General features: G+C 39.5%; 1 protein-coding gene across 3 annotated transcripts in view; it reads right to left on the bottom strand.

Moving 5' to 3' along the window:
* Positions 1-541: 541 nt before the first annotated feature.
* Positions 542-26,683, bottom strand: part of ABCG2 (ATP binding cassette subfamily G member 2 (Junior blood group)) — a 62,492-nt gene continuing 36,350 nt past the window's right edge. For 2 of the 3 annotated variants that reach the window (XM_025386005.1, XM_025386006.1), the window contains 9 exons: positions 26,326-26,427; positions 24,364-24,614; positions 18,070-18,152; positions 11,801-11,890; positions 9,575-9,699; positions 7,720-7,874; positions 5,787-5,876; positions 4,845-4,927; positions 2,322-2,654 (listed from right to left, as the gene is read on the bottom strand). In XM_025386005.1, the coding sequence (XP_025241790.1) occupies positions 2,507-2,654; positions 4,845-4,927; positions 5,787-5,876; positions 7,720-7,874; positions 9,575-9,699; positions 11,801-11,890; positions 18,070-18,152; positions 24,364-24,614; positions 26,326-26,427 (1,127 nt within the window). In that variant the 3' untranslated portion in view covers positions 2,322-2,506. Of the gene's footprint in view, positions 2,655-4,844; positions 4,928-5,786; positions 5,877-7,719; positions 7,875-9,574; positions 9,700-11,800; positions 11,891-18,069; positions 18,153-24,363; positions 24,615-26,325; positions 26,428-26,683 lie in introns of all 3 variants that reach the window. The other variant, XM_025386004.1, reaches the window with a different exon arrangement.

Below are 26,683 nucleotides of genomic sequence, written 5' to 3'. Positions count from 1 at the left end.
TACAAATAGCAACTTATATTCATTTAACTGAGGTTTATTTTATGTTAAACCACATTAATTCGTCTCTATTATAGATTAGTTCTGACATCCGGGAAAATAAAATCAAAAGAATATATATATATATATAAAAAAAAAACATAAAATGAGCACATAAAATTTACCATCTTAACCATTTTAAAATTAAGGAACGTTTTTTAAAGTGTGGTTTATTTTCTTATAATGTAGAAATTTACTTAAGGATATATATACCCATATATAATATATAAGATATGAATTATATATAGGATATATATCCTATATAATATATATATCCTGATATATAGGATATAAAATAGAGAAAATATATAATATACAAGGTGTATATAATATATGGATATCTATATCCTTAAATAAATTTCTATTTTATAAGAAAATAAACCACACTTTTTTAAAAGTTCCTTAATTTTAAAATGGTTAAGATGATAAATTTTATGTTATGTGGTTCTTACCACAACAAAAGTATATAAAAGCAATTTTAATATAAAAAGAGGATACATAAAACAGGATATAATTAAATTCTTATTTATTTAAAAAGTAGTTGTTAATAATTTTGGCTGTTTTGTTTCTTCTGAAGTATATTTTGTGTAAAAAGTATAGATAGATATTTCTCTCTGTGTAATAAGGGAAGGGTATATACAGAGAACTGTAAGGCACAGGTATGTGAAAAGCAGGAATTATACTAAGAACAGGAAAAACTGATTAATCTTCATGATCACATAACCAAGAAAAAAGATAATGTGTTCCAAGATGATGCATTAATCAAGTATCATCCAAAAAGAAAAAAGTTCAAAGATAAAAATATAATGCCATGTTCCCAAATTGATGTTGTGACAGAATGTCAGGGCACCCGCTGGCAGACTAAATGAATTCCAAGATGACCAGTCTCAGGGCATCTACACACCAGTGATGCCCCAGCTCACTCAATTCCTGTAAGTATTGAAAAGTATTTATTTTTAAAAAAGAGGGCTACATGCAATGTGGTCTCCTGAATTGAATCCTAGAACAATGAAAGAATATTAGTGGAAAAGTGGTGAAGTCTGAATATTGTGTGCAGTTTAATTAACAGTGATTGTACCAATGTTAATTTCTTAGCTTTGACAAATGCACCTCGCTATATAAAATGTTAACATTAAGGGAAGCTGGGCAAAGAGTAGATAGGAACTTTCCTCACTATCTTTGCAACTTTTCTGTCAATCCAAAATTATTTCCAAATTCTTTTAATTTATTAAAAAGTGGGGAGAGAATTAAGTATCAACCTATGCACACAGTAACATAACACTTGGCTGTAGCAGTGTTCTCATAACAGCAACACAGGGGAATACAGCAAGTGTCATTTCAAAAATAACGCAGGGGTAAGAAAGGAAGTAGTGACCAGGAGAATGGCTGAGTGAGCTTTTGTATGCTACAATCTTCTATTTCCTGACCTGCATGGGTGGTTGCACATAATTCATTGAACTATATTTTTTGGTACATTACCCTTCAACTAAAAAAAGATTAAAATATTTCCCTATTACTGATGCAGGTTAGAATGAAAAGGACATACAGAAATAAGGTATATAAGTAGGAAAGAAAACCTACGCAGGGACAGATGTAATAGTTATTAAATCCTAAGTAAAATTTCCAGAGCTGGAAAAGATCTTAGAAATTACCAAATCCAGGAGTGATCAGATTCCTTTATGAAGGTAGATCTGGAGATACTTATGCACTGCGGATAGGCAGAGGCCAGACTTTTGTATTTTAGCAAAGTTCCTCAGAAGATTCTGACACACACCTGGATCATAAACCACTGAACTACCCCAAGAAGGTTACGTGACCTTCCACAGCTAGAATGTTCCAGAAATAGTGCAAGAATTCTATTAATGAACCTCTACTCTACCTACAGTTCAAAACCCTCAGCCAAGATTCCTGAGATATTATACCACTAGAGAGAAATATCAGTAAGTTCTATTAACTTTAATGTGCTTATCAAAAAGATTTTTCTATCACAGTGGCTTTTTTACCCTATAAGACAGACTCTTTTTTCCAACATATTTTCAATTTTACATTTCCAGTATAGCATTAATACATTTGTCATTTATTAAATAATGGCAAATCACAGCATCATAAAGTATTAAGACTGAAAGGCTACTAACCTACCTATTCATTTTAAAGATGAGGAAACAAATGCCAGAGACAGGAGTTTCCAGAATTCAATTCTCCTTTTTTAGGTTAATAAGTTAGACTAGATTTCTTCCCCATGGTTACTGTCTGAGGAGATGAACTAATATGCGATACATGATATCTTGGATTCTTTCATGTTTAATTCTATTTGTTGTGATTTCTAAAAATGTATCTCTTTAAAACAACTGCTGTTGTGCAACAGTGTGACAGCAAGGGAACAGAAAACAACAAAAAAACTTGATTGAATACTTCAATCAAGGTGCTTCTTTCTTATGTGAGGATAAATCATACTGAATTAAGGGGAAATTTAAGAATATTTTTTAAGAAATAACAATTTCAGGTAGGCAATTGTGAGGAAAATAACAATCATACAAGCCAAGGCCACGTGATTCTTCCACAAGCCCCAGGGTGAGAGATCGATGCCCTGGTTTGTCAAATATTCTTCACCAGTACATCTGAAATTCAACAGAAAAAAGAATATAACTCATTCCTAGCATCTGTCAAATGTTACTCAGTATATCCACTGTTCCTTAAGGGAGCCTAAAGGTCAACCAAGCCTTTAATGATTATCCCTTCAGATGTCATAGCTAACAGTCATTGTGTGCTTACAATTTTGCTAGACACTAACAAGCAACACGATCCTAACTTAGTTAATTCCTAAAACAATCCAATGTGATGGACATTGTACACACTTAAAAGATGAGGAGACTAAGGTTTAAGGAACTTGGCCAGGTTTACAGAGTCATACTTTGAATCACCGACTTTTTAGCCTACTCAAATGTATTGGTTTCCAAATCTGTAATGCTGCTCTCTCCAAAGGGCAGAAACATTTATCAAGTAATAGTTCCCTTATCCCTGATAAAGAAAACATCTGCTTAAACAGATGACACCTATGACCCTTACTAAGATGATCAAAGCTCTTACAGTACTCTTCACCCTTGCAAACAGCCATAAAAAACAACACAGGCTAAGAATTCCAAAACCAGGAAAAGAGGTGTGCATGGTTTTCCTGCCAAAGTCATGTTCTGTCAGCTCTTACACCAAGACTGTGATGAGCATCACAGATACTCAGGTACAAGACATTCCCAGCAGACTCAGCTATTAGGTTTAAGCCTTAAGTGGCAGCTAGAGTAGAGTAGGATGAACTCCTTGCCACAGGTTAGGAAAGCACCTGATACTAAAAATACCTTGGACAGCCACAGTTACTGCCCGATACCATTTTTGTGCAACTCTTTGGAATTCAGCAATTCCAAAAACATACATAGACTCTCTTTTACTATAAGAATAATTTCCTCTTGGCCTAGCGCAGTGACTCACACCTGTAAGCCCAGCACTTTGGGAGGCCGAGGCTGGCGGATCACGAGGTCAGGAGATTGAGACCATCCTTGCTAACACGGTGAAACCCCGTCTCTACTAAAAATACAAAAAATTAGCCGGGCGTGGTGGCGGGCGTCTTTAGTCCCAGCTACTCGGGAGGCTGAGGCAGGAGAATGGCGTGAACCCCGGAGGCGGAGCTTGCAGTGAGCGGAGATCGTGCCACTGTACTACAGTCTTGGCGACAGAGCGAGACTCCGTTTCAAAAAAAAAAAAAAGGAATAGCTTCCTCCTTTGCCTTCTGAGGATGAAGCCTCATCTTCCCTCACCATGAAGCCCATGGTGGCTCCTCCTTATCTGGTCCCACTTTTCCCATCCACTTCATCCTGACCACCCTGATCAAGCCAAAAGAGAGGGACAGAATAAAGAAACCTCTGTGTATAGAGGATTTCCTGTGAATAATTGAAAAGAGTAATTTGTCCTGTTATTAAGAATTATTTATATTCTACTTGAACATTCAGGAGATTTAGGATCATATCAACATTCTCTTTTCTCTCATTAATTTATGTATCAAAATCAAACCATTAGCAATCATAGAAAAGGAAAGTGTTACTAAATTCTTAAAACAATATTATCTAGTGTTATTAGAATCTATTTTAACATTATGTGAAAATGTTTTTTTCCCTCAACTTACTCAAGTGTTTCTTGTTTTTTTAGAGGATAAATTGATTGATAGGGAATATTTCAAGTTAATTTAAAACAACACCATATGACTATGCGGCCTTTAATTTCATGATGTCTTCCAAATGCATGAGGCAGTGGAAGTGCCAGGATCTTGGCAGAGAAATGTTCACTTTCTTTGTGCTATCGCTGCCTATTTCATTCTTACTACTGTCCATGGGTTGGGCTCAGAAGTATCCGTGAGCTCATGGACCCATAGATTTCATAGAATCCATACAGTTCAGTGACCATAAGCCCTTGATAAAATATCAAAACCCCTCACTTCAATCTCAAATGCTCTGAAAACCAAGAATTCAAACCCACAATCGAAATATCAAAAGGATCTTTTAAAAGGCCCAAAACAAACAATAAGAAACAAACATAGGAAACATTGCTGCACGTTAAAGACAATTTTTACAGCAGCAGAATACTGAGGGGTTGTGTCGCATGTTCACGTGCATTCACGCACAACTCACTTTATGGATGAGAAAACATAGGCTCGGAAAAGTTCAGTACCCCTGGAAGGACTCATACAGATCTAAGCCCAGTGGCCTTTCTACATCACACCATGGTAGTAACAACACACATTTTGACACTGAACACAAACTTACGTTGCATAGTCACAAGTACTGTTTACTGTTGCATTGAGTTCTGGGCAGAAGTTTTGTCCCAAAAATTCATTATGCTGCAAAGCCTATAACACAAGCGGGAGCAGGGCAAGGTAAACAGTTTTAAATTTCAAGAAGTTTCCAAAGTTATCACAATCATGCCCTCTGAGTTTAATCTTTATTATTATTTCTGAAAACATATTCACAGTCTTTGTCTCACTAAACCAACTAATGTTATTTTCCCTGGCAATCAAGAAGCCTAGGGCTGGAACTTTGGCTTCCAATACAAAAGAAGTAAAGTATTTGGTCAAAGCGGGAGACCTCTGGCTATATTACACCGTAGCTCCTTCCTCCTTCTCTCCCGAATTTTGTAACTCCATAAACATTCTAATTAAAACGATACAGTGTGCTCAATGAGTATTGTTAATTTACAGTGACAATCTTTTGTTCTTGTTTGTTTTCATTAGAACCAGTTGTAATTTCTGGAAGTTAGAAGCTTGGTTATACTATACTAAGACACAGACAGTTTATTTTGGAGTTAATGAGCTTGCAAAAGTCAATGTGGCTATGCTTATTATATGGTCTTTGTTCTTCTAATTTTCCTTTCATTATAAACATATGTATTCTAGTCTCCCATCTCTCATTTATTTCCTTATTGAACTGAAACACAACAATATGTTTTTCATCAATTAGTCAATCTTTCTCCTTTACTAGGAGGTATCTCCCCACTCTTCAGCCCTTTAAAGGATGACCGAGGAAAATAGCAAATGACTCCCCGGCCATGTGTTAACCAAGGCTAACAGGAAATTCTCATTCCTTGCTCCTAAAAGGTTTCTGGATGGGAGACTTTCACAGCTCATGGTCAGGGAAATGAGAATAGGAAGCTCGATTTCCATTGTTCCTAGCTTGGGAACGCAGTCACAACGACGGACAAGGAAGACTTACCGTAAATCCATATCGTGGAATGCTGAAGTACTGAAGCCATGACAGCCAAGATGCAATGGTTGTGAGATTGACCAACAGACCCGAAAAAATCTACAAAAAGCAAATACTAAGAGTCAGGACTGCTTGAGTAATTTCATGCAGAATTCTAGAGAATACCCTCTTCAAGTCCCTACCACTTTGTAAGTATTTCTTTTAAAACCAACTCTTTCTTGAAGTTCTTTCCACTTACTCTAGACACTCACTAAACTCTTCTCCTCTGCACGTGCACATCTCTATATAGCTGAAGTCATTTATGGTTTTAAAGGAAGAACAAAATATCTAATACATATTAAATATTCCATTTAATCGGAAGATCCTCAATTGTCAAGACTATGTACTCAACTTTATTTGTAACTGCACGCAATGGAAGGTCAAGAAGCACTGACTATTATAACGACACAACCACTATGTGTGCTCACCAATACACCTGGCATTGGAAGAACCTATACCAGGTCAATCCTGAGCATCACACGCCCACCACACTTCACATAAGATTTGTTATTTACAAAGGTTTGCAGTCTATATCCCTATGACTTTAGCAAGGATATGAGGTTCTGAATGCAGGCTTAACATAACCCAAAGTCTAGAACTGATACAGAGTATAATGTGGCGAGAGGCTGAGTATAAACAGGATTAGTGCTATCATTTAAAGCTGCCAAAAAGCAGTAGCACAATGGAGATGCCAGGAAGACCTGCTGAAGATTGACAAGAGAACTAATTTCCACTACAAGCATACCGGTATATGCATAACAATGATGATGTTGCTGGTGTGACTATATATATTCAGACTTGACCTGACCAAGTGCTTAGCATATAACACAGCCATCTCTGAGTAAAATACAGTTTTATGACTAGTTTTTAATGTTCTGTGGAGAAATCCTTAAATAACAATAAATCAACCAAAACATTTGTATTTGCTGGATGACAGTATGGGAAATATAAACAAGCCTTATCACTTCCTCATTAATGTTTGCATTGGTAGTTTTCAAGTCCAGAAACGGAAGAATTAAACTCTGGCAAGAGTTTGTGCTAATTATTTTTATTTAAAGACATCTACTCCTACTCTAGCAGACAGGACATGTTCCTGTCAAGTATGATGTTGAAGGGGAAAAAATGTAACTGGTTTTGTTCAACTGTTGATTCCTCTAAGTGCAAAATTTAGGGGCATGTAAGATTAGAATTAAGTAACCATTAAAAAAAAAAAAAGATAAGCAGAAACATATTGAATGTCAGGAACAAAACCCAGAAAAGAGGTACTTAGTAGTGTGTGAACGCTCCAATTTTCCAATATTTTTAAAACACTCTTTTTCAAAATACAAGAGGGAGCCAAAATAGACCGCTCACACCATACTCTGTTCTGCTTCTTATGAGGCTTAACGTGTGTCTTGGAAAACAGTATTACAAATCCAACCAAACCATCTCTGCTGGTGGGTAAACAAGCTAGCAGTTCGATGCTGTATGTGGGAACTTTTAAAACAGAAATTAAAAATGTAAAAAAAAAATAAGCTAGCAGTTCTCTAACACCAGCATAAAAGTCAGGCAAATAATCCGTCATTCTCAAGAGAATCTGCCGATCAAACATTTTCTGGTTTTTGAAATTCCAATTTATTAAGGTTTCATAATATGTCACCAAGAAACACTTTTTAAAAGCTCATTAGTAACAATATTAACTAAAATTATTGGAACTACATTAGAACATAGCAAAAAAGGTTGGATAAGGGCAAAGAGGAAAGTTAGTATATTCTCTAACATAATCTATTTCAGTAGATGGCCTTGAAGCAGACAGTCCCATTTACAGAATCCTCAAAACAGGTTTTACATGACAAGTGAATGTGCAGGAAGAAATGAAGGAAAAAAACAATTCCTTCTCAGAGGAAACACAGTTCAGACTCACCATCATAAACACAAAACAGATGGTCATGAGAAGTGTTGCTACGGAAACCACACTCTGACCTGCTGCTATGGCCAGTGCCATGGAACTGGCCGAATAAGCCACCATCATAAGGGTAAACATCATAATGAAGAAGGCGTCTGCTGTTGGCTTCAATCCTTAGAAAGAGAAGAAGTAGTTAACCCAACTGCCTAGGTCACCATATGTTTGGGATTGCTTATTGTGCACATTTAACACTAATATTTTGAGAAACTAGTATCAGAATGAAAAAAAGTCATCCACTCTCCTACCACCCTGGGTCTCCAGTGTTGTTTCCGTCCATGTAAGTGCATGAAGTTCTCACATAACTGCATAAGCACTGGTCCTTATAACACTTATGTGCCATTATGTAAAATTATGAACAATTTCTGAGTTCCTGAAGTACAACTAGCCAAAATTCAACTGCCTTCTCTTTTCACAGGAAACTCATCAATAGCACATTCATTTGCCCATACGTCCCCACATTACTCATTGTGTGCTGTAACTGTGTGAGTGAAGGGACTGGGACGATCGGGATGGCATGACCTCACAATGGTTGTAGTATCTGGGGGAGGAGTAAGGGGCCTCCATAACCCAAGCCTCCCTAGACAGATTACCACATCACTCTGGATTGAAATGGGACTAAATTAAGTTTCATAAACTGCTTTCTAAACTGTAGTGAGCTAACACTGTAGGTCATACAATCTGAAGATTTGAAACAGCCACAAGAACACCAATCAGGAGTCTGGAGATCTAGATCCTAACCCTGATTGTTTAGGACACACCTATTATTGTCAAATGGAAGGTTTAAGCTCAATCAGTAGTTCTTATCTTGAGGTGTCAAAATAGATATTTCTGGGGGTTGTGTGTGTGTGTGCATGTATCAGTGAAATATATGGAAATCAGATGCAAGGAGCCTGGAGTGAAGCCTGAGCATAATGCACAAATGAATCTCCACATCTATCAAACAAGTATTTTTTTTTAATTAACAAGTCCCAAAAGTCACTGTCTTTCTCTTATTAAAGAAGCAGGGATGGAGAATATATATTAAATAAATACATATATATATTTAATCATTCCATATATCTCTAAGAGATTAAATATATTTAATCATTCTATATATCTCTAAGTGTGTGTGTGTGTGTGTATACAGAGAGAGAGAGAGACAGAGAGAGAGAGAGAGAGAAAGAGAGAGAGAGAGAAAAAAAAAAACATAGATAGGCTATAAATATCCCAGCTTCTCCAGCATAGTCTCAAAGTTTTATAAATTCTTTCCATGTTTGTGTATAACACAAGCATCTCTCAGTAAAGTATAGTTTTATAAGTGGTTTTACAAGTTCAGGCTGGGCACGTCAGCTCATTCCTGTAATGCCAGCACTTTGGGAGGTTGAGGTAGGAGGACTACTTGAGGCCAGGAGTGTAAGACCAGCCTGGGCAACACAGTGAGACCCTATCTTTACCAAAAACTCCATCTTTATGTGTGCCTGTAGTCCTAGCTACTCAGAGGCTGAGGTAGGAGGATCACTGGAGCCCAGAAGGTTGAGGCTGCTGTGAGATATGATCACTACCGCACTCCAGCCTGGGTGACAGAGCAAGACCCTGTCTCAAAAAAACAAAACAAAGCAAACAAACAAAAAAGTTCAGTTGGGAAACAGTCTCGACAAAAATAGTTGACAGTGAACAACTATTTCAGAGAGCGCAAAATGGACAAGTGTTTCCTTTTCTCATGGTTTGGTTTAAATAAAGTTTTGAGAACCAAAAACATGCTTGCGAGGCACAACTGACTTCACCCATAGGCAAGACTAAAGACATGTCCTTTTTTGTTTTGTTACTTACTTACCTAACATGAAGTACACTACACAGGTAAATATAATACTTGGTAACATCCTCATGGGTAATAAATCAGATAACAGTTTTCCAAAAAAATAAGATGACACTCTGTAGTATCCGCTGATGTATTCATGTCTATAGAACAAAAATACATATCATACATCCCAGATTAGTTTAAGAAGCCACAGAGCAGGCTAGACTGCCTGTTATAGACCTCTGCTGACAGCAGGAGTGGAACAAGCCAGTTTCCCACATCATCAGAGCTAGACCCACTATGCATGCCCATGAACACCTTGGGTGCCAGCCTCCCTGGGACAGCATCCCATGAAGCTCTGCGCACAGCCCCTCTTCTCATGACACAATTCCCTCCTATTGCTCTTTCTAGCTCCTGAACACTCAGTCCAGGGCAACAGATTCCACATATCCTCCCTCTCTTCAGAGAATGCTTTTCCTTCTTCAACGCTGGCTTTCCTTGAAGAACAGCACTTCAGTAGCTGATTTTGGTAGGAATAGAAGCTTTTCTTTTTCCCTATTTCTGGTTAGGAAGGTGGCCTGTTATTCTCCAAGTCCCCCAGTGCAGCTTCAGATCACTAAGCTCTTCTTACCTCTTCTACTCTCAAGTTAAAAAAAGAAAAAGACCTTCCTTCTCTCTCTTTTTTTTCTTTTTTTTGAGATGGAGTATTGCTCTTTTGCCCAGGCTGGAGTGCAGTGGTGCAAACTCGGCTCACTGCAACCTCCGCCTTCTGGGTTCAAGAAATTCTCCTGCCTCAGCCTCCTGAGTAGCTGGGATTACAGGAGCAAGCCACTATGTGTGGCTAAATTTTTGTATTTTTTTAGTGGAGACGGGGTTTCACCAAGTTGGCCAGGCTGGTCTCGAACTCTGACCTTGTGATCCGCCCGCCTCAGCCTCCCAAAGCGCTGGGATTACAGGCGTGAACCACCGTGCCCAGACGAAAAAGACCTTCTTTCAATGATCATGTCTTCCAGCCATACATCCCTGTCAACTATCAAATTGTAATCTTTCCTCTTCCTGACATCTTTCTCCCACAATTCCAAACTCTTCCACCTCCTTCATGCTTTCCCTTTCTAATAATTCTTACATGTGACATGTACATTTGGGCAAATGTGATCCATCCTTGAAAAATACCCAGCCTGGGAAACATAGTGAGACCTTGTCTCTACAAAAAATTTAAAAAAAAAAAAAAATAGCCAGGAGGCCCAGTGCAGTGGCTCACACCTGTAATCCCAGTGTTTTCGGAGGCCAAGGCAGGTGGATCACCTGAGGTCAGGAGTTTGAAACCAGCCTGGCCAACATGGCGAAACCCCGTCCCTACTAAAAATACAAAAAAATTAGCTGGGTGTGGTGGTGGGTGTCTGTAATCCCAGCTACTTGGGAGGCTGAGGCAGGAGAATTGCTTGAACCTGGGAGGCGGAGGTTGCAGTGAGCCGAGATCGCACCATTGCACTCCAGCCTAGGAGACAGAGCAAAACTCAATCTCAAAAAAAAAAAAAAAAAATTGCTAGGCATGCCAGTTATTCAGGAGGCTGAGGTGCGAAGACTGCGTAAGCCCTGCAGGCCAACACAGCAATGAGCCATGATCATGTCTCTGGACTCCAGCCTGGGCGACAAAGCAAGACCCTGTTTCAAAAAACAAAAAAAAAGGGCGGGGGGGGGGAAATAATACAAGAAATTAAACCAGGCTGCTCTTTACTGTAAGAATGCTTTCTAATGGCTCATGCCACTTCCCTGGTCCACTGAGGGCTAAGCATGGTCACATTCTTTGTCAACTTAATCTCCCCACTTCCAAGTTGCTGCTTAATCTCTACCAAGCCCCTCAAACTTTTCTTGTGAAGGTCATCAGTATTTACTAAAAACAAAAGATACTTTTCAGTCCTTTTATTGCTTGCTTTCTCCAACATTTGGATTTTCTGACCGTACTCAAATCTAGAAAAACTCTTTTCTCTGGATATCAGGTCCCAAAGGCTCAGGATTTTCTTCCCTGTCCCTGGCTGCTTTTTCTCAATTAATATTGGTAACCCCTATACATATTTTCAAAACATCATGTTGCACATGATCAATATACACAATTTTTATTCATCAATTTAAAAATAAATTTTAAAAAAATACTGGTAATCCTCAGGATCCCATCCTTGGCCCCCAACTCCAGATGTGATCAGTCTAACCAACAGCCCCTGCGGCTGGACAGCCCTGTTCCCAGAACAAAGACCTACTCACATGAAGAGCTTCTTCTCTACCACAAAGAGTTCCACGGCTGACACGCTGCTGAAACACTGGTTGGTCGTCAGGAAGAAGAGAACCCCGGCTCTGCCATGAAAAGGGGAACCAAAGCACCACAGTCAACTCAGCATTCTTAGATAGATTTTCTACCCACAAAACTCTTTCATAAATGACAGTGTATAAAGTTAGGCAGGAAAAAAGGGAAACTGTTCTGGTTAAAACAGGGAAGCGTGAACCCCATCAAGCCTCTCCCCATCTCTTATGTCTCCACAGTGGTACCCATGGGACTACATATTACAGCTCATTTTGAAATTCACAGTCTTGGATTGTTGTGGACTGAATTGCGTCTCCCCCCACCAAAATTCATATGTTGAAGCCCCAACCCCCAATGTGATGGTATTTGAAGATGGGTCCTTTGGAAAGTAATTAGGTTCAGATGAGGTTCCAGGATAGGGAGGTGGGGAGAGTGTAATGGGAACAGCGTCCTAATAGGAAGAGACACCAGCTGCTCTGCCACACAAGGAACAGCAAGAAGGCAGGTCTGCAAGCCAGGAAGAGGGCCCTCACCAGAACCCAGCAATGCTGGCATCCTGATCTCAGACTTTCAGACTAGAACTGAGAGAAAATACCTTTCTATTGTTTAAGCCACCTGCTTTACGGTATTTTGGTATGGCAACCAGGCCAACACATAATTTTAACTAACAAAAATGCCAAGTACCATTCCTAATGTACAAACAGAAAAGTGGCAAGCTAAATAAAGTCTGCAAAGATTAAGATATTCAATTAGTCACTTTGATTTTGAAGTTGAACAAAGAATGTAAGTCATGTGGAAGCAAAATGAAAGACAGTGAAGGGAACCCTCAATCAACCCCTTATTATACGCATAATCTACATGCACCACACCACCATCAGCAGGGCCGTGACATTATCCTTGACATGCTAAGACAGCCAGCAGTCTATGAGGTTTCCAGAGTGCTCAGAGGAAACCAAGTGGCACTTACTGATAAAGAAAAATCTAATTTGTGTGTCATAATAAAAAGGAACACTATTAGTGCTTGTTTCTCAGTGAAGTAATTGAGATTTAAAAAGGAAAATGTTGGCCGGGTGTGGTGGCTCATACCTGTAATCCCAGCACTTTGGGAGGCTGAGGCAGGAGGATCACGAGGTCATGAGTTCAAGACCAGCCTAACCAACATGGTGAAACCCTGTCTCTACTAAAAATACAAAAATTAGCCAGGCGTGGTGGCAGGTGCCTGTAGTCCCAGCTACTCAGGAGGCTGAGGCAGGAGAATCGCTTGAACCTGGGACGTGGAGGTTGCAGTGAGCTGAGATTGCACCACTGCACTCCAGCCTGGGCAACAAAGCGAGACACTGTCTCAAAAAAAATAAATAAATAAATAAAAAGGAAAATGCTAAGTTAATCTACACTTTGATACAAATATGAATTTTATGAAAGCATGCCAACATCCCTGAAACACCATAACAAAACGATATAATTGACAGTGAAGGTGTGAGTTGAAACTGAAAAAGAGGTAAGTGACACATCATTTAAATGGCGTAAAAGGAAGAGAACATTTTTAAAAATGCAAACCCAAGTGAATAACACAATTACACTGAAAGAAAAAAAAAAGAGTCCATAGATACCTAAAGAACAAAGATCTAAGGGAACAGGCTAGGGTCTTTTTTGTTTTATTTTATTTTTAGAGACAGAGTTGCCCTCAGTCACCCAGGCTAGAGTATAGTGGCATGATCATAAACTCACTGCAACTGAGTTGAACTCCTGGCCTCAAGCAATCCTCCCACCTTGGCCTCCCAAAGCACTGCAGTTACAAGCGTAAGCCATGGTGCCCAGACAGAACAGTTTTAAAAGTATTTACATATAATTAAAATGAATGAAAAATAGCCAGGCCTGGTAGACATGCAGTAATCTCACTTTCTGCACACAAATAAACCTAATATCAAGTAAAAAGCTAATTTCAGAACATGGAACATAGCAAAGATTCAATTCAATTTGTTGTCTTGTATCTATCAGTACAGTAATGTTCATAATGATTCTGAAAAAGTAGACAATGGAAACATTCCTTCAAAATCCTAAGAAAATTTATTTTAAACACAGCTTTTTCTTTTTTTTTTTTTTTTTTTTTTTGAGACGGAGTCTCGCTCTGTCGCCCAGGCTGGAGTGCAGTGGCCGGATCTCAGCTCACTGCAAGCTCCGCCTCCCGGGTTCACGCCATTCTCCGGCCTCAGCCTCCCGAGTAGCTGGGACTACAGGCGCCCACCACCTCGCCCGGCTAGTTTTTTGTATTTCTTAATAGAGACGGGGTTTCACCCTGTTAGCCAGGATGTTCTCGATCTCCTGACCTCGTGATCCGCCCATCTCGGCCTCCCAAAGTGCTGGGATTACAGGCTTGAGCCACCGCGCCCGGCCAGCTTTTTCTTATTAAGGAAGAAAATTCATTCTAATTCTTTCAAGGTAGTAATCCATATCTGTTATATCTACTTATTGGTCTGAATATTTTTTATTTTGATTTTTAAATTATAAATTGGCATATTATGGTTGTATATATTTGTGGGGTACCAAGTGATTATGATTCATGAATCATAAGTGTGAAATAATTAAATCAAGCTAATTATCACATCCATTGCCTCAAACATTTATTTTTTGTGGTAAAAGTATCTTAAAATTTAGCTATTCTGAAATTTATGTTATTATTTACTGTGTTCACCACATTGTGCAATGTATCTCCAAAGAAAAATCCTTATTCCTCCTGTGTAACTGAGGTCTTGCACCTTTTGACCATCATCTCTCCATTCCCCACACCCCTCCAGCCTCTAGTAACCACCATTCTACTGTCTCTTTCAGTTCCATTGTTTCAGATTCCATGTTAAATGAGATTATGTGACATTTCTGTGCTTAGCTTTCTGTGTTTGGCTAATTTCACTTGGCTTAATATTCTCCAGTTCCATCCATGTTATTGCAAATGACAAAATTTCTTTTGTTTTCCCTTGTGTATATATACCACATTTTCTGTATCACATCAGACCTTTAGGCTGATTCCATATGTTGGCTATTGTGAACAGTGCTGCAATAAATATGAGGGTGCAGAAATTTCTTCGACAAACTGCTTTCACATCTTTGGGGTAAATATCTAGAAGTGAGATGACTGGATCCAAATACTATTTTTAAAGTATACCTTTTCCCTTAATATACACTGATTTGTTTAGCTATCACCACAACTCTGTAAAGCAGTTATTCCAGAGGTAGCTATTAATTCAAAGATGCTCACACTCTACCTATGATTAAAACCCAGTTTCTCAGTTACACAGGTTAGAGAAAGAGCAGAGAGTGCTTTCCTCTCTCAAAGAATTCATCCCCAAAGAAGAGAACTAAACCACTGGCCTCCAAGCAGTTTTAAATTATGAAGTACTAATATTCACCCCTGAACAAAACTTTGAGAACCTGTTCCCAGAGATGATGCTGAAACATTTTTTCCTAATCAATAAATCATTAATCATCCCAGGAGGGATTAAATCATACACACAGGCCACTTTAATGTAGTCCAAACGCTTATTTAAAAAACGATAGTGGGGTCAATGGGAGGCAGTGGGAGGAAGAACATCAGGAAAAATAGCTAATGCATACTGGGCTTAACACCAAGGTGATGGATCGATAGGTGTAGCAAACCACCATGGCACACATTTAGCTATGTAACAAACCTGCACATCCTGCACATGTACCCTAGAGCTTTGGGAAAAAAAAGATAGCAAGCTTAAGTCAAAAATACAAATTATGAGCCCAGGAGTTCAAAGCTGCAGTGAGCTATGACTGCACTACCGCACACCAGCCTGGGCAATATTGTGAGATTCTGTTTCAAAAACAAACAAATTAAAATAAGATGAATGCCTTATTTCTCCAGAAAGCATCTGAAGAAACACCTGAAGTTCTTCTTTATTTCTCTGGATTTTTCTACCAAGAGCTTTAATGGCCAGATTTTCAGTCCTCTTTAAAGTTCCAGTTGAGGACCAGGTTACTCCATGTACTCCATGTCCTTTCCAAATGCTTCCTCCTGCACAGTATAAAAGGCCCACAGCCTTTAAGATCCTGTGATATATTCTGTGCTGGGTTAAGAAATGGCATCTACATGGGACACAAACCATCAACTACTAGCAAGTCTGGAAATAATCCAGATACCTCAGGCCTCAGAGAAAGGAAAAGCATGAACAATGACATCACTCTGGTAAACTGCTGTTTAATAATAGTCTCGTTGTAGAGTGACACTATCTGATTCCATACAAAAGAATTTATTTTACTTGAGTGATGAATCAACTTTTATGCTTATTCTTTAAAAAACAATCAGCCTTTTCCAGACATCAAAATAGTAAAATGGGGATGCTACCATCCACCTCCTCTAAATCACAGAGTGGTAACCTGAGACTATGGAAAGCAAGCACTACGGAGCACAGTATCTGCCACAAGTGTTCTCCATACATGAAATAACCAGAACTCTGAGGGCTGTGAAATTCCTGAGTGCTTACGGTCAGAACACAACATATCAATAAAAAGTCTCCTCATAAAATGAGGTTTTAAAGGGCCCATTGTGACTGAAACTAGGTAAGGATCACAACACTAACAAAAGTGATAACCATATAACAGGAAAAGCTGAGTCCCACCCCCACCATACCCCTAAGTCAAACACATATATTAAAAAAGTGACAGATATTAGTTCACAGGCAACAAAAGAAGAAACAGATCAACTGGACTACATCAAAATTAAAAATGTTTATGCATCGAAGGACACTGTCAACACTGAAAAGACAACCCAGGGAGTGGGGAAAAATATCTGCAAATCATGTATCTGATAAGGGATTAATATCTCCTCAAAAATATAAAGCACTCCTACAACTCGACAACAAAAAAACAAACAATTCCATTTTAAAATGGGCAAAGGACTTGAATAGACATTTCTCCGAAGATCCAGTGGGTCTCCACTGTTTAAAAGGGAGAAAAAGAAAAGTGTTGGTAAGGACATGGAGAGACTGGAACCCTTGTGCACTGCTGGTAAGAATGTAAAATGGTACGGCCACTGTGGAAGACAGTACAGTAGTTCCTCAGAAAAATTAACAGAATGATTACATGACCCAGAAATTCTAATTCTGGGTATATATCTGAATAACTGAAAGCAGGAACTAAAATAGTTTTTTGGGGGGGGGGTTCTTTGTTTTTTTAAGAGACAGGGTCGAACTCTGTCACCCCAGGCTGAACTGCAGTGGTGCAACCATAGCTCATAGCTCACTGCAGCCTAGAACTCCTGGGCTCAAGCAATCCTCCCACCTCAGTCTCCCAAGTAGCTGGGACTACAGACACATGCCATCACACCTGGCTGAAAGAGATCTCTGTGCACCTAGGGAGCACTGTTTACAACAGCCAAAAGGTGAAAGCAACCCAAGTGTCCATCAATAGATGAATGGAAAAACAAAATGTCGTATGCACATACAATGGAATATTATTCAACCTTACAAAGGAAAGAAATCTGACACATGCCACATGAATGAGCCATAAAGACAATATGCTAAAGGAAATAAGCCAGTTACCAATGAATATCCACTGTATGATTCCACTTATATGAGGGTCTTAGAGTAGTCAGGTTCAGAGACAGAAAGTAGAATGATGACTGCCAGGGGTTAGGAGAGGCAGATGTGAGATAGGAAGTTATTGCTTAATGGGTACAGATATTCCATTTGAGAAGATGAAAAGAATTCTAGAGCTCGATGGTGGTGATAGTTGCACAACAATGTAAATGTACTTAATGCCACTGAATGGTATATATAAAAATAATTGGGCCAGGTGGAGTGGCTCATGCCTGTAATTCCAGCACTTTGGGAGCTCAAGGTGGGCGGACCCACCTGAGGTCAGGAGTTCAAAGCCAGCCTGGCCAACATGGTGCGACCCTGTCTCTACTAAAAATACAAAAATTAGCTGGGCATGGCGGTGGGTGCCTGTAGTCCCAGCTACTCAGGAGGCCGAGGCAGGAGAATTGCTTGAACCCAGGAGGTGGAGATTGCAGTGGGCTGAGATTGCGCCACTGCACTCTAGCCTGGGCAACAGAGCATGACTCTGTCTCAAAAATAAACTGACTCATCCTACCCTCAATAAAAGAATGACATTTACACTATACTTGTCTTAAAATCAAATTCTTAATGGATTTTCATAAGATTGAAAAAAGTAACAGCACTTTCTTAAAATCAAGATCCAAACATTTACTTACCTGTTCTGGATTCCAGTAGAATCATTTTTTAGCCCAAAGTAAATGGCACCTATAACCAGTCCCAGTATGACTGTGACAACGATCTTTTCAAAAAAAAATGCAAAAAAAAAAAGGAAAGTTTCAATTAGAGATAAAAACTTACACACACAATTTATTAGTATAATATATATGGTTACATAATCAGATCTCGCCATTAAGATAAACACTCAATGACTTGACCAATGTCCCTGGGAGAAAATAAAACCGCATACATTATTTAGACTGCTTCCTAAGTTAAAAATTAAGTTATCTGTGGTTTGGGGAGACTGGTAGGACACAAAGCACACTACTGGAAGAGCTGGGCTTCCTCCCATTGTACCACCCGGCAGTCAGTTCAGGGTCTGCTTCAGGTTACTGAGCTTGTGAACACCACACAGGCTAGCAGAGCAATGCAAGACTTAGCAAAGCAAAGTCCAGGTGCCTAAGAGTTTTGACCCTGAACTGAACTCTCAACCTTTGTGCCAACGAACATGAGTCATTTTATACTTCAAGAGGTTAAAGTGAAAACAGGATATCTTTATTCTTAACATTAAAAATAAATAAAAATTTTGAAGCACACATTAAAAAAATTCTAACAATGGAATTTTGCACAGTGAGGAAAGAGGGGTGAGATGGAGCCCGCCTATCCAACCTCTAGGGAGTCCATGCCTGCACTGGAAAAGTGCATTGTCACTGTCACCAAAGCATTCGGCCAGCTTTCTCTGTACACACTCTGCATGCTTCCACTACCCATCTCCTGTCACTGCTTCCTCATCGCTTCAGCCAGTGAGGCCTATAGCCAATGCTGCAGACCTAAGCTGCCAATTCTTTGCCGTTCTCACCATTCTTCACCACTCAGTAGATTTCTATAGCTCCTAAGGAGATTGGACAAACATCACTCTTGTTTCTAGGACAAAGCATCTCTTAAGGACACTTCAATAAGCAAAGGGTTAAGGGTTATGTTATCAAATAATTTATTTGAGAAAATCCTACTTATATTTACTCATGAGTTAAATATTAAAAAACAAGAAATGGGCTGGGCATGGTGGCTCATGCCTGTAATCCCAGCACTTTGGGAGGCCGACGGGGCAGATTGCCTGAGCTCAGGAGCTTGAGATCAGCCTGGGCAACATGGTGAGACTCTGTCTCTACTAAAAAAAACACACACACAAAAATTACCCAGGCATGGTGGTGTACGCCTGTAGTCCCAGCTACTCAGGAGGCTGAGGCACAAGAATCACTTGAACCCTAGAGGTGGAGGTTGCAGTGAGCCGAGATCGTACCACTGCACTCCAGCCTGGGTGACAGAGTGAGACTGTCTCAAAAAATAAATTGATAAATAAATAAAAATTTTAAGAAAGGAGTGGTAATCTAAAGAAGACAAAATATCCTACCATGTCTTGGAATCATCAAAGTTAAAAAAACGAAATCTCAATACTCCAACAGTCTAGTGGTATCAAGATTTAAAGTAACTGATCAAGGACACTTTTGGCATGAAGCACACCAAACTGCAAAAACAGTACCATGATCTGTGATAACTAGTTTGTGAAGAATCTAGTACGGAAAGAACATTATTTCAATATTTCTACTTATGAGATGTCTTTTAAAATTCACTTAGAAATTTTGGGGGGAAATCTATTATGCTGGCATATTTTCATTACCCTCAGAATGTACTTCAACAGACCAAGCTTCCAAAATAAATGCAGATGACTGTATCCACATGCATGCATGCATGTGCATACAAGAGTCTATATTTTCACACAGTAAAACTTTTAAGAACATTCAATTCAGGATTTTTTTTTTTTTTTTTTTTTGAGATGGAGTCTTGCACTGTTGCCCTGGCTGGAGTGCAGTGGCACAATCTTGGCTCACTGCAACCTCCACTTCCAGGGTTCAAGAGAATCTCCTGCCTCAGCCTCCCCAGCAACTGGGATTACATGTGCCAGCCACCAAGCCCGGCTAATTTTTTGTACGTTTAGTAGAAATGGGGTTTCACTATGTTGGCCAGGCTGGTCTCAAACTCCTGACCTCATGATCCGCCCACCTTGGCCTCCCAAAGCACTGGGATTACATGCATGAGCCACCATGCCCAACCCAGACTTTTCAAACTAAACATTCCACATGCTTTGTCAAGTTTTCATTCAAACTTGTTATCTTATACTAACACTAAGTGTTATGATTAAGATGTTTCCTAAAAGTTTCAAAGTTCTAAAAATGTTTTCAAAGTCAGCTTTCAAACATATTGACAAAATAATCAATCCTGTAACCTTGGCATGCTTTTATAAGGTGTGTCTGTGTTATTCTTTCTGGCATTAAAGAAAGGAAAACAAACACGCAAACTAAACAATGCACAATGGAGTGCACAGACCCCATCTGCTTCCAAGTTCAGCTGTTCAGGAAACACTTGGCACCTTAAATGAACATGAAATCTTCTCATACAGATAATGCATTCATTCTAAGATTTTCCAAATACAACCTTTGGTAGCTGCATTATCAGAGGCCAAATTTGAATCACGTAAAGAAATAACTAGTTCAAGCCAAAGTGCAGCTGTAAAGCAACAGATACAAGATTTATCAGCAGAGAATCATAAAACATTTTAACAACTCAATTTTCAAGAACTCAGAATTAAGACATACAAAATTATAAACCTTAAATCAGGAATCATTAAGCTATAGCCCACAGATCAAATAGGGCCAGCCACCTATCTTTGTTCACCCATGAGCTAAGAATGGTTTTTTACTTTATTTTTTATTATTTTTTAGAGACAAGGTCTCACTCTGTCACTCAGGCTGGAGTGCAGTGGTGTAATCATAGCTCACTGACATAGCTCACTGAAGCCTCAAAACTTCTGGTCTCAAGCAATCCTTCCACCTCAGCCTTTTGAGTAGCTAGGTCTACAGACATGCACCACCACACCTAGCTCATTTTACTAATCGTTGAATAAAAAGTCAAAAAGAATAATATTTCTCACAATATAAAATTTATATGAAATTCAAATTTCAGTGCCCATGTATAATGTTTTATTGGAATAAAATGAAAGTTACCTTTTTTTTTTTTAAAGAGGTCTTGGCTGGACGCGGTGACTCATACCTGTAATCCCAGCACTGTGGGAGGCTGAAGTGGGTGGACTCACCTGAGGTCAGGAGTTTGAAGCCAGCCTGGCCAACATAGTGTAATACTGTCTCTACTAAAAATAAAAAAATTAGCTTGGCATGGTGGCAGGTGCTTGTAGTCCCAGCTACTTGGAAGGCTGAGGCAATTACCCTCAATTGATAGTATGTAAAAGTCCCAATGTTCTGACAGAAACACCAAATTACAAGTACTAAAAACATTTGGAGCAATTGCTTGAACCCAGGAGGCGGAGGTTACAGTGAGCCGACACCACACCACTGCACTCCAGCCTGGGCAACAGAGCATGACTCTCTCTCAAAAAAAAAAAAAAAAAAAAAAAAGATAGGGTCTTGTTTTATTGCCCAGGCTGTTCTCACACTCTTGGCCTCAAGCATCCTTCTGCCTTGGTCTTCCAAAGTGCTGGGATTACAGGCATGAACCACTGCACCTAGCCAGCCTTTCATTTATTATCGGAATACTGCCATATTTGTTTATTTATGTTATTAGCTATGGCTGCTTTCACACTAAAACGGCAGAGCTGACTACCTGAGACAAAGAGACAAAGACCACTTGGTCTGCAAATCCTAAAATATTTACTACCTGGTCCTTTACAAAAAAAAAAAAAAAATTGCCTACTCCTGCCCTAAGATAATATTCCAGTTTTTCACAAATCTAAACAAAACTTGTCCTGCTAAGCAGATGCTTAGGGAGATCCAAGGTTCTATTCTTAATCTAAGAGACTGCCACTACTCTGAACGTGGCTGGAATTCCTTTTGTGAAAGTGAGTCCACTGATGAGGCAGGGAAGCTAAACCTGGAGGCACTAGGCCAGGTGTTAGCATTGGAAGGAAGCCCAGTATCAAAACATGCAGAATCTCAGTGTGTGAAAAACAGCTATGTTCCAATTATGCCCTCTCCAGAATTACCACATAGGTGATTTGGACAAGACATTTATAAACCATGTTTTGAAGCAAGATAGTTCAAGTTATTTTTCAAGTAAGAAAAATCTAATGCATACATCACACCAAAAGAGCAATTCATTACATCATTTCACTGTTGACAATAAGTAACCCAGGTTGATTCTACCAGACTGATTTCCAAATGATATCAAATCTATGCTCAAAGAATAAAATTTTACCCTCAATTGATAGTATGTAAAAGTCCCAATGTTCTGACAGAAACACCAAATTATAAGTACTAAAAACATTTGGAGCAATTAGCAGTATGGCTCAACTAGGGATACAAGCTCTTAGATATATTTATATATACACTTAATTAGCAGTATGGCTATACATACATATATGTGGCTATACATATATACACATATAATATGTATATACACACATAATATATATACACACACATATAATATATATATACACACACACATAATTAGCAGTATCACTCAACTAGGGATACAAGCTCTTAGATATATTTATATATATACTTAGGTATGGAAATTATGATGCACAAGTTTAAACGTCAGTAATATTTTACTACAGCCAACAACGTGCCATCTTTTAGTACTTAACAGAAACTCAATATTGTTCATAAAAATAACAGCCCCAAATTAACCAGCTAAATTGACTTCTTTGAAGAATGGACCAATGAATTGGGAGTACTTATGTTTTGGGTGACAGAGGGGTTAAGAATAACAGAAAAGGCCAGGCATGGTGGCTCACACCTGTGATCCCAGCACTTTGGGAGGCCAAGGCAGGAGGATCACTTGAGCCCAGGAGATCCAGACCAGGACAATATAGTGAGACCCCGTTTCTACAAAAAATCAAAACATCAGCCAGGTGTTATGTACACCTGTAGTCCCAGCTACTCAGGAGGCTGAAGTGTGAGGATCGCTTGAGCCAAGAGTTTGGGGTTGCAGTGAGCTACGATTGTACCACTGCACTCCAGTATGAGTGACAGAGTGAGACTCAGTCTCTAAAAAAAAAAAAAAAAAAAAAAAAAATGTTTAAAGAAAAGAATAACAAAAACCATAAGAAGTAATAATCACCAACTATCACAGAGCCAACCAAAGAATAAAGAAACATTATCTCATTTTGATTAACAGAAAGTTAATCTAACAACGAATAGCCTTGTTCTATGAACTCAAATTTGCTTACTATGTTTGTATCACCTGTAAACTGTCTAAGGAAGGTCAATGATAAGCAACAGCACTTTGCACACAGGCTCTTCCCTTGGAGTGGCCAGCACATACTCCCTTCAGGTGTATTCAGTGACAGTAGGTGAAGGTTTCCCTGATCACCTGATTCCAACTGCAAATCAGCCGCCTTCTCCCTACTTCTCTCTCTTCCTCCCCTCTCTCCACCCCTTCTCTGCTTAAACTTCCCCATAGTTCCTTCTACCATCTAACATGCTATCTATTTAATTTATTTATTATTTATCACACCTGCCTTCCTCAGAAAATTAGCTCCATGAGCAGAGTTTTATTTTTGCCCATTTTGTTCACTACTGAATTCACATCCCTAAAGCACAGCACAGGCCCTACAAGAACATGTTGAATGAACCAGTGAACGAAAGTGAACAGCTACCAGAAAACTCCAAACATGGCTGACGTTTCTTTCACAGTTTCCCAAAAAACACCATTTTTCTCCTGAGATTATTCATTACAGCTTGTCTAAATCACAAAAATTCTGAGTTAGGGTAGTCTAAGAAACCACTAGAAAAAAGAAGCTGGCCAGATATGGTGGCTCACACCTGTAATCCTAGAATTGTAGGAGACTGAGACAGAAGAATCACTTGAACCCACGAGTTCAAGACCAGCCTAGGCAACACAGTGAAACCCCGTCTCTACACAAAACACAAAAATTAGCTGGATGTGGTGTGATGTGCCTGTAGTCCCAGCTGTTCAGGAGGCTGAGGTGTGAGGATCACTTGAGCCCAGGGAGGTCAGGGCTGCAGTGAGCTGAGTTCATGCCACTGCACTCCAGCCTGGGCAACAGAGTAAGACTCTGTCTCAAAAAAAGAGAAGCTTTCCAAACGTAAAACTTAATTGTCCTTTATTTGTTCTGCTGACTAGTTCTATATCCCAGGTGGAGTGAAGATAACAAATAACTGGAAGGGTGGGTAGAAGATAAACATATCCTGAAGCAGATGATAACAGAACCACATTGTTCCCATTTGAGTATTTCAGAAGAATCTGCTGGTTACCTGAGCTATAGAGGCCTGGGGATTACCCAGCAAGTTTTTGAATGAACGCTTGGAAACCCATCTGAGTTGATGACAGAAGGAGGTGGTGTAGCTGATCTCCTTGAAGACTGTGATCTTCTTCTTCTTCTCACCCCTGGAAAGTTGATGTAATTCAGCTTTTGTCTCTTTGTAGAAGGAGGAGTCGACATAAATCTCGGCTAATTTTTCTATGAGTGGCTTATCCCGCTTGGAAGGCTCTATGATCTCCGTGGCTTTGCAATCAGTGGATAAAAAGGAAACATGAACAAAATAACAACAAATTTAGCCCATTTTTTCTGTGACCCCTTTCTTGGATTCTTCCCTAACACCTTCATTCTAAAGCTTTAGAAAGAAAAAATAGGCCAGTCACGGTGGCTCATGCCTGTAATCTCAGCACTTTGGGAGGCTGAGGCAGGTGGATTACAAGGTCAGGAGTTCGAGACCAGCCTAACCAATATGGGGAAACCCCATCTCTACTAAAAATACAAAAAAAATTAGCCTGGTGTGGTGGTGCACACCTGTAATCCCAGCTACTCAGGTGGCTGAAGCAAGAGAATCGCTTGAACCCAGGAGGTGGAGGTTGCAGTGAGCTGAGATCACACCACTGCACTCCAGCCTGTGTGAGACAGCAAGACTCCATTTCAAAAAAAGAAAAACTAGAAATAAAAAATTATGAGCTCTGTCATTAGAAAAGTATAACAGGTCAGGCACAGTGGCTCACTCCTGTAATCCCAGTATTTTGCAAGGCAGAGGCAGGAGGATCATGCGAAGCCAGGAATTCAACATCAGCCTGAGCAATGAAACGAGACCCTGTCTCTATAAAAATAAATAAAGTAAGTAATAAATTAAAATATATATTTAAAAAGAGAAAAAGAAAAAGAAAAGTACAGAGAACTACGCTGTCTCCTGCTATAGTCTTTTGAATACAGCAAACCCACTGATGTTTTCCTATTTGACCTTAATTCTTTTAAAATAGACTTTTTACCATAGAGTTCTAATTCTTTTTTTTTTTTTTTTTTGAGACGGAGTCTCGTTCTGTCGCCCAGGCTGGAGTGCAGTGGCGCGATCTCGGCTCACTGCAAGCTCCGCCTCCCGGGTTTACGCCATTCTCCTGCCTCAGCCTCCGAGTAGCTGGGACTACAGGCGCCCGCCACCTCGCCCAGCTAGTTTTTTGTATTTTTAGAAGAGACGGGGTTTCACCATGTTAGCCAGGATGGTCTCGATCTCCTGACCTCGTGATCCACCCACCTCGGCCTCCCAAAGTGCTGGGATTACAGGGTTGAGCCACCGCGCCCGGCCAGAGTTCTAATTCTTAATATAAAACTCCGGTCGTGGCCGGGGGCGATGGCTCATGCCTGTAATCCCAACACTTTGGGAGGCCAAGGTGGGAGGATCACTTGAGGTCAGGAGTTCGAAACCAGCCTGGCCAACATGGTGAAACTCCATGTCTACTAAGTATACAAAAATTAGCTGGGTGTGGTGGCACAGGCCTGTAATTCTAGTTGCTCGGGAAGGTGAGGCAGGAGAATGGCTTGAACCCAGGAGGCAGAGGGTGCAGTAAGCCGAGATAGCACCATTGCACTCCAGCCTCAGTGACAAGGGCTAGATTCCGTCTCAAAAAAGAAAAAAAATCTGGTTGTTGCTTCCTACTATATGCAAATGCATACATTGCCAAGTTTCTTATTTTAAAAACACTTTATAAACAGTGAGCATTTTAAAAAATGTTAACTCCTCTTGGAACTGACAACACCATATAAATTCTCATTTATAAATTAAATCAAAAACACCAACAGCACTCACAGACAACAAAATGTTTGTGTTGACTGATATCAGAAGACTGCATTAACGGAAATTCACAAAGTCACATTTTAATTAGCCACCACGTTGTTCAACTTCAGCCAATTCAATTAGGCAAAAATCTGGGACTGTAACAGATTCATATACCTTTAAAGTCTTCTTCTCTGTTTAATGCCACGGCAGTGGAATCTCCATTAATGATGTCCAAAAAGAAGTCTGCAGGGTTATTATAGGCCTCACAGTGATAACCTATGAAAGAAGGCAGCCCAAAAACACAAACTTGATGGTCTTGGAAAATAAAGAGAAGTCACTTTCGGAGGGCAAGGGAGGTGAGGCTAGAGAAGACAGAATCTAACGACTTCTCCCTAACTTTCTTTCTCTCTTCTTCCCACACTAATTTTACCCTTTCTTTTTATATATTCAATCACACTATATACATATTTGGGTTTTTTGTTTTTTTTTTTTTTTGAGACAGAGTCTCCCTCTGTCACCCAGGCTGGAATGT

This window comes from Theropithecus gelada, chromosome 5, assembly GCF_003255815.1.
Source record: "Theropithecus gelada isolate Dixy chromosome 5, Tgel_1.0, whole genome shotgun sequence".
Lineage (NCBI taxonomy): Eukaryota > Metazoa > Chordata > Mammalia > Primates > Cercopithecidae > Theropithecus > Theropithecus gelada.
This window is presented reverse-complemented; position numbering and strand designations above follow the sequence as displayed.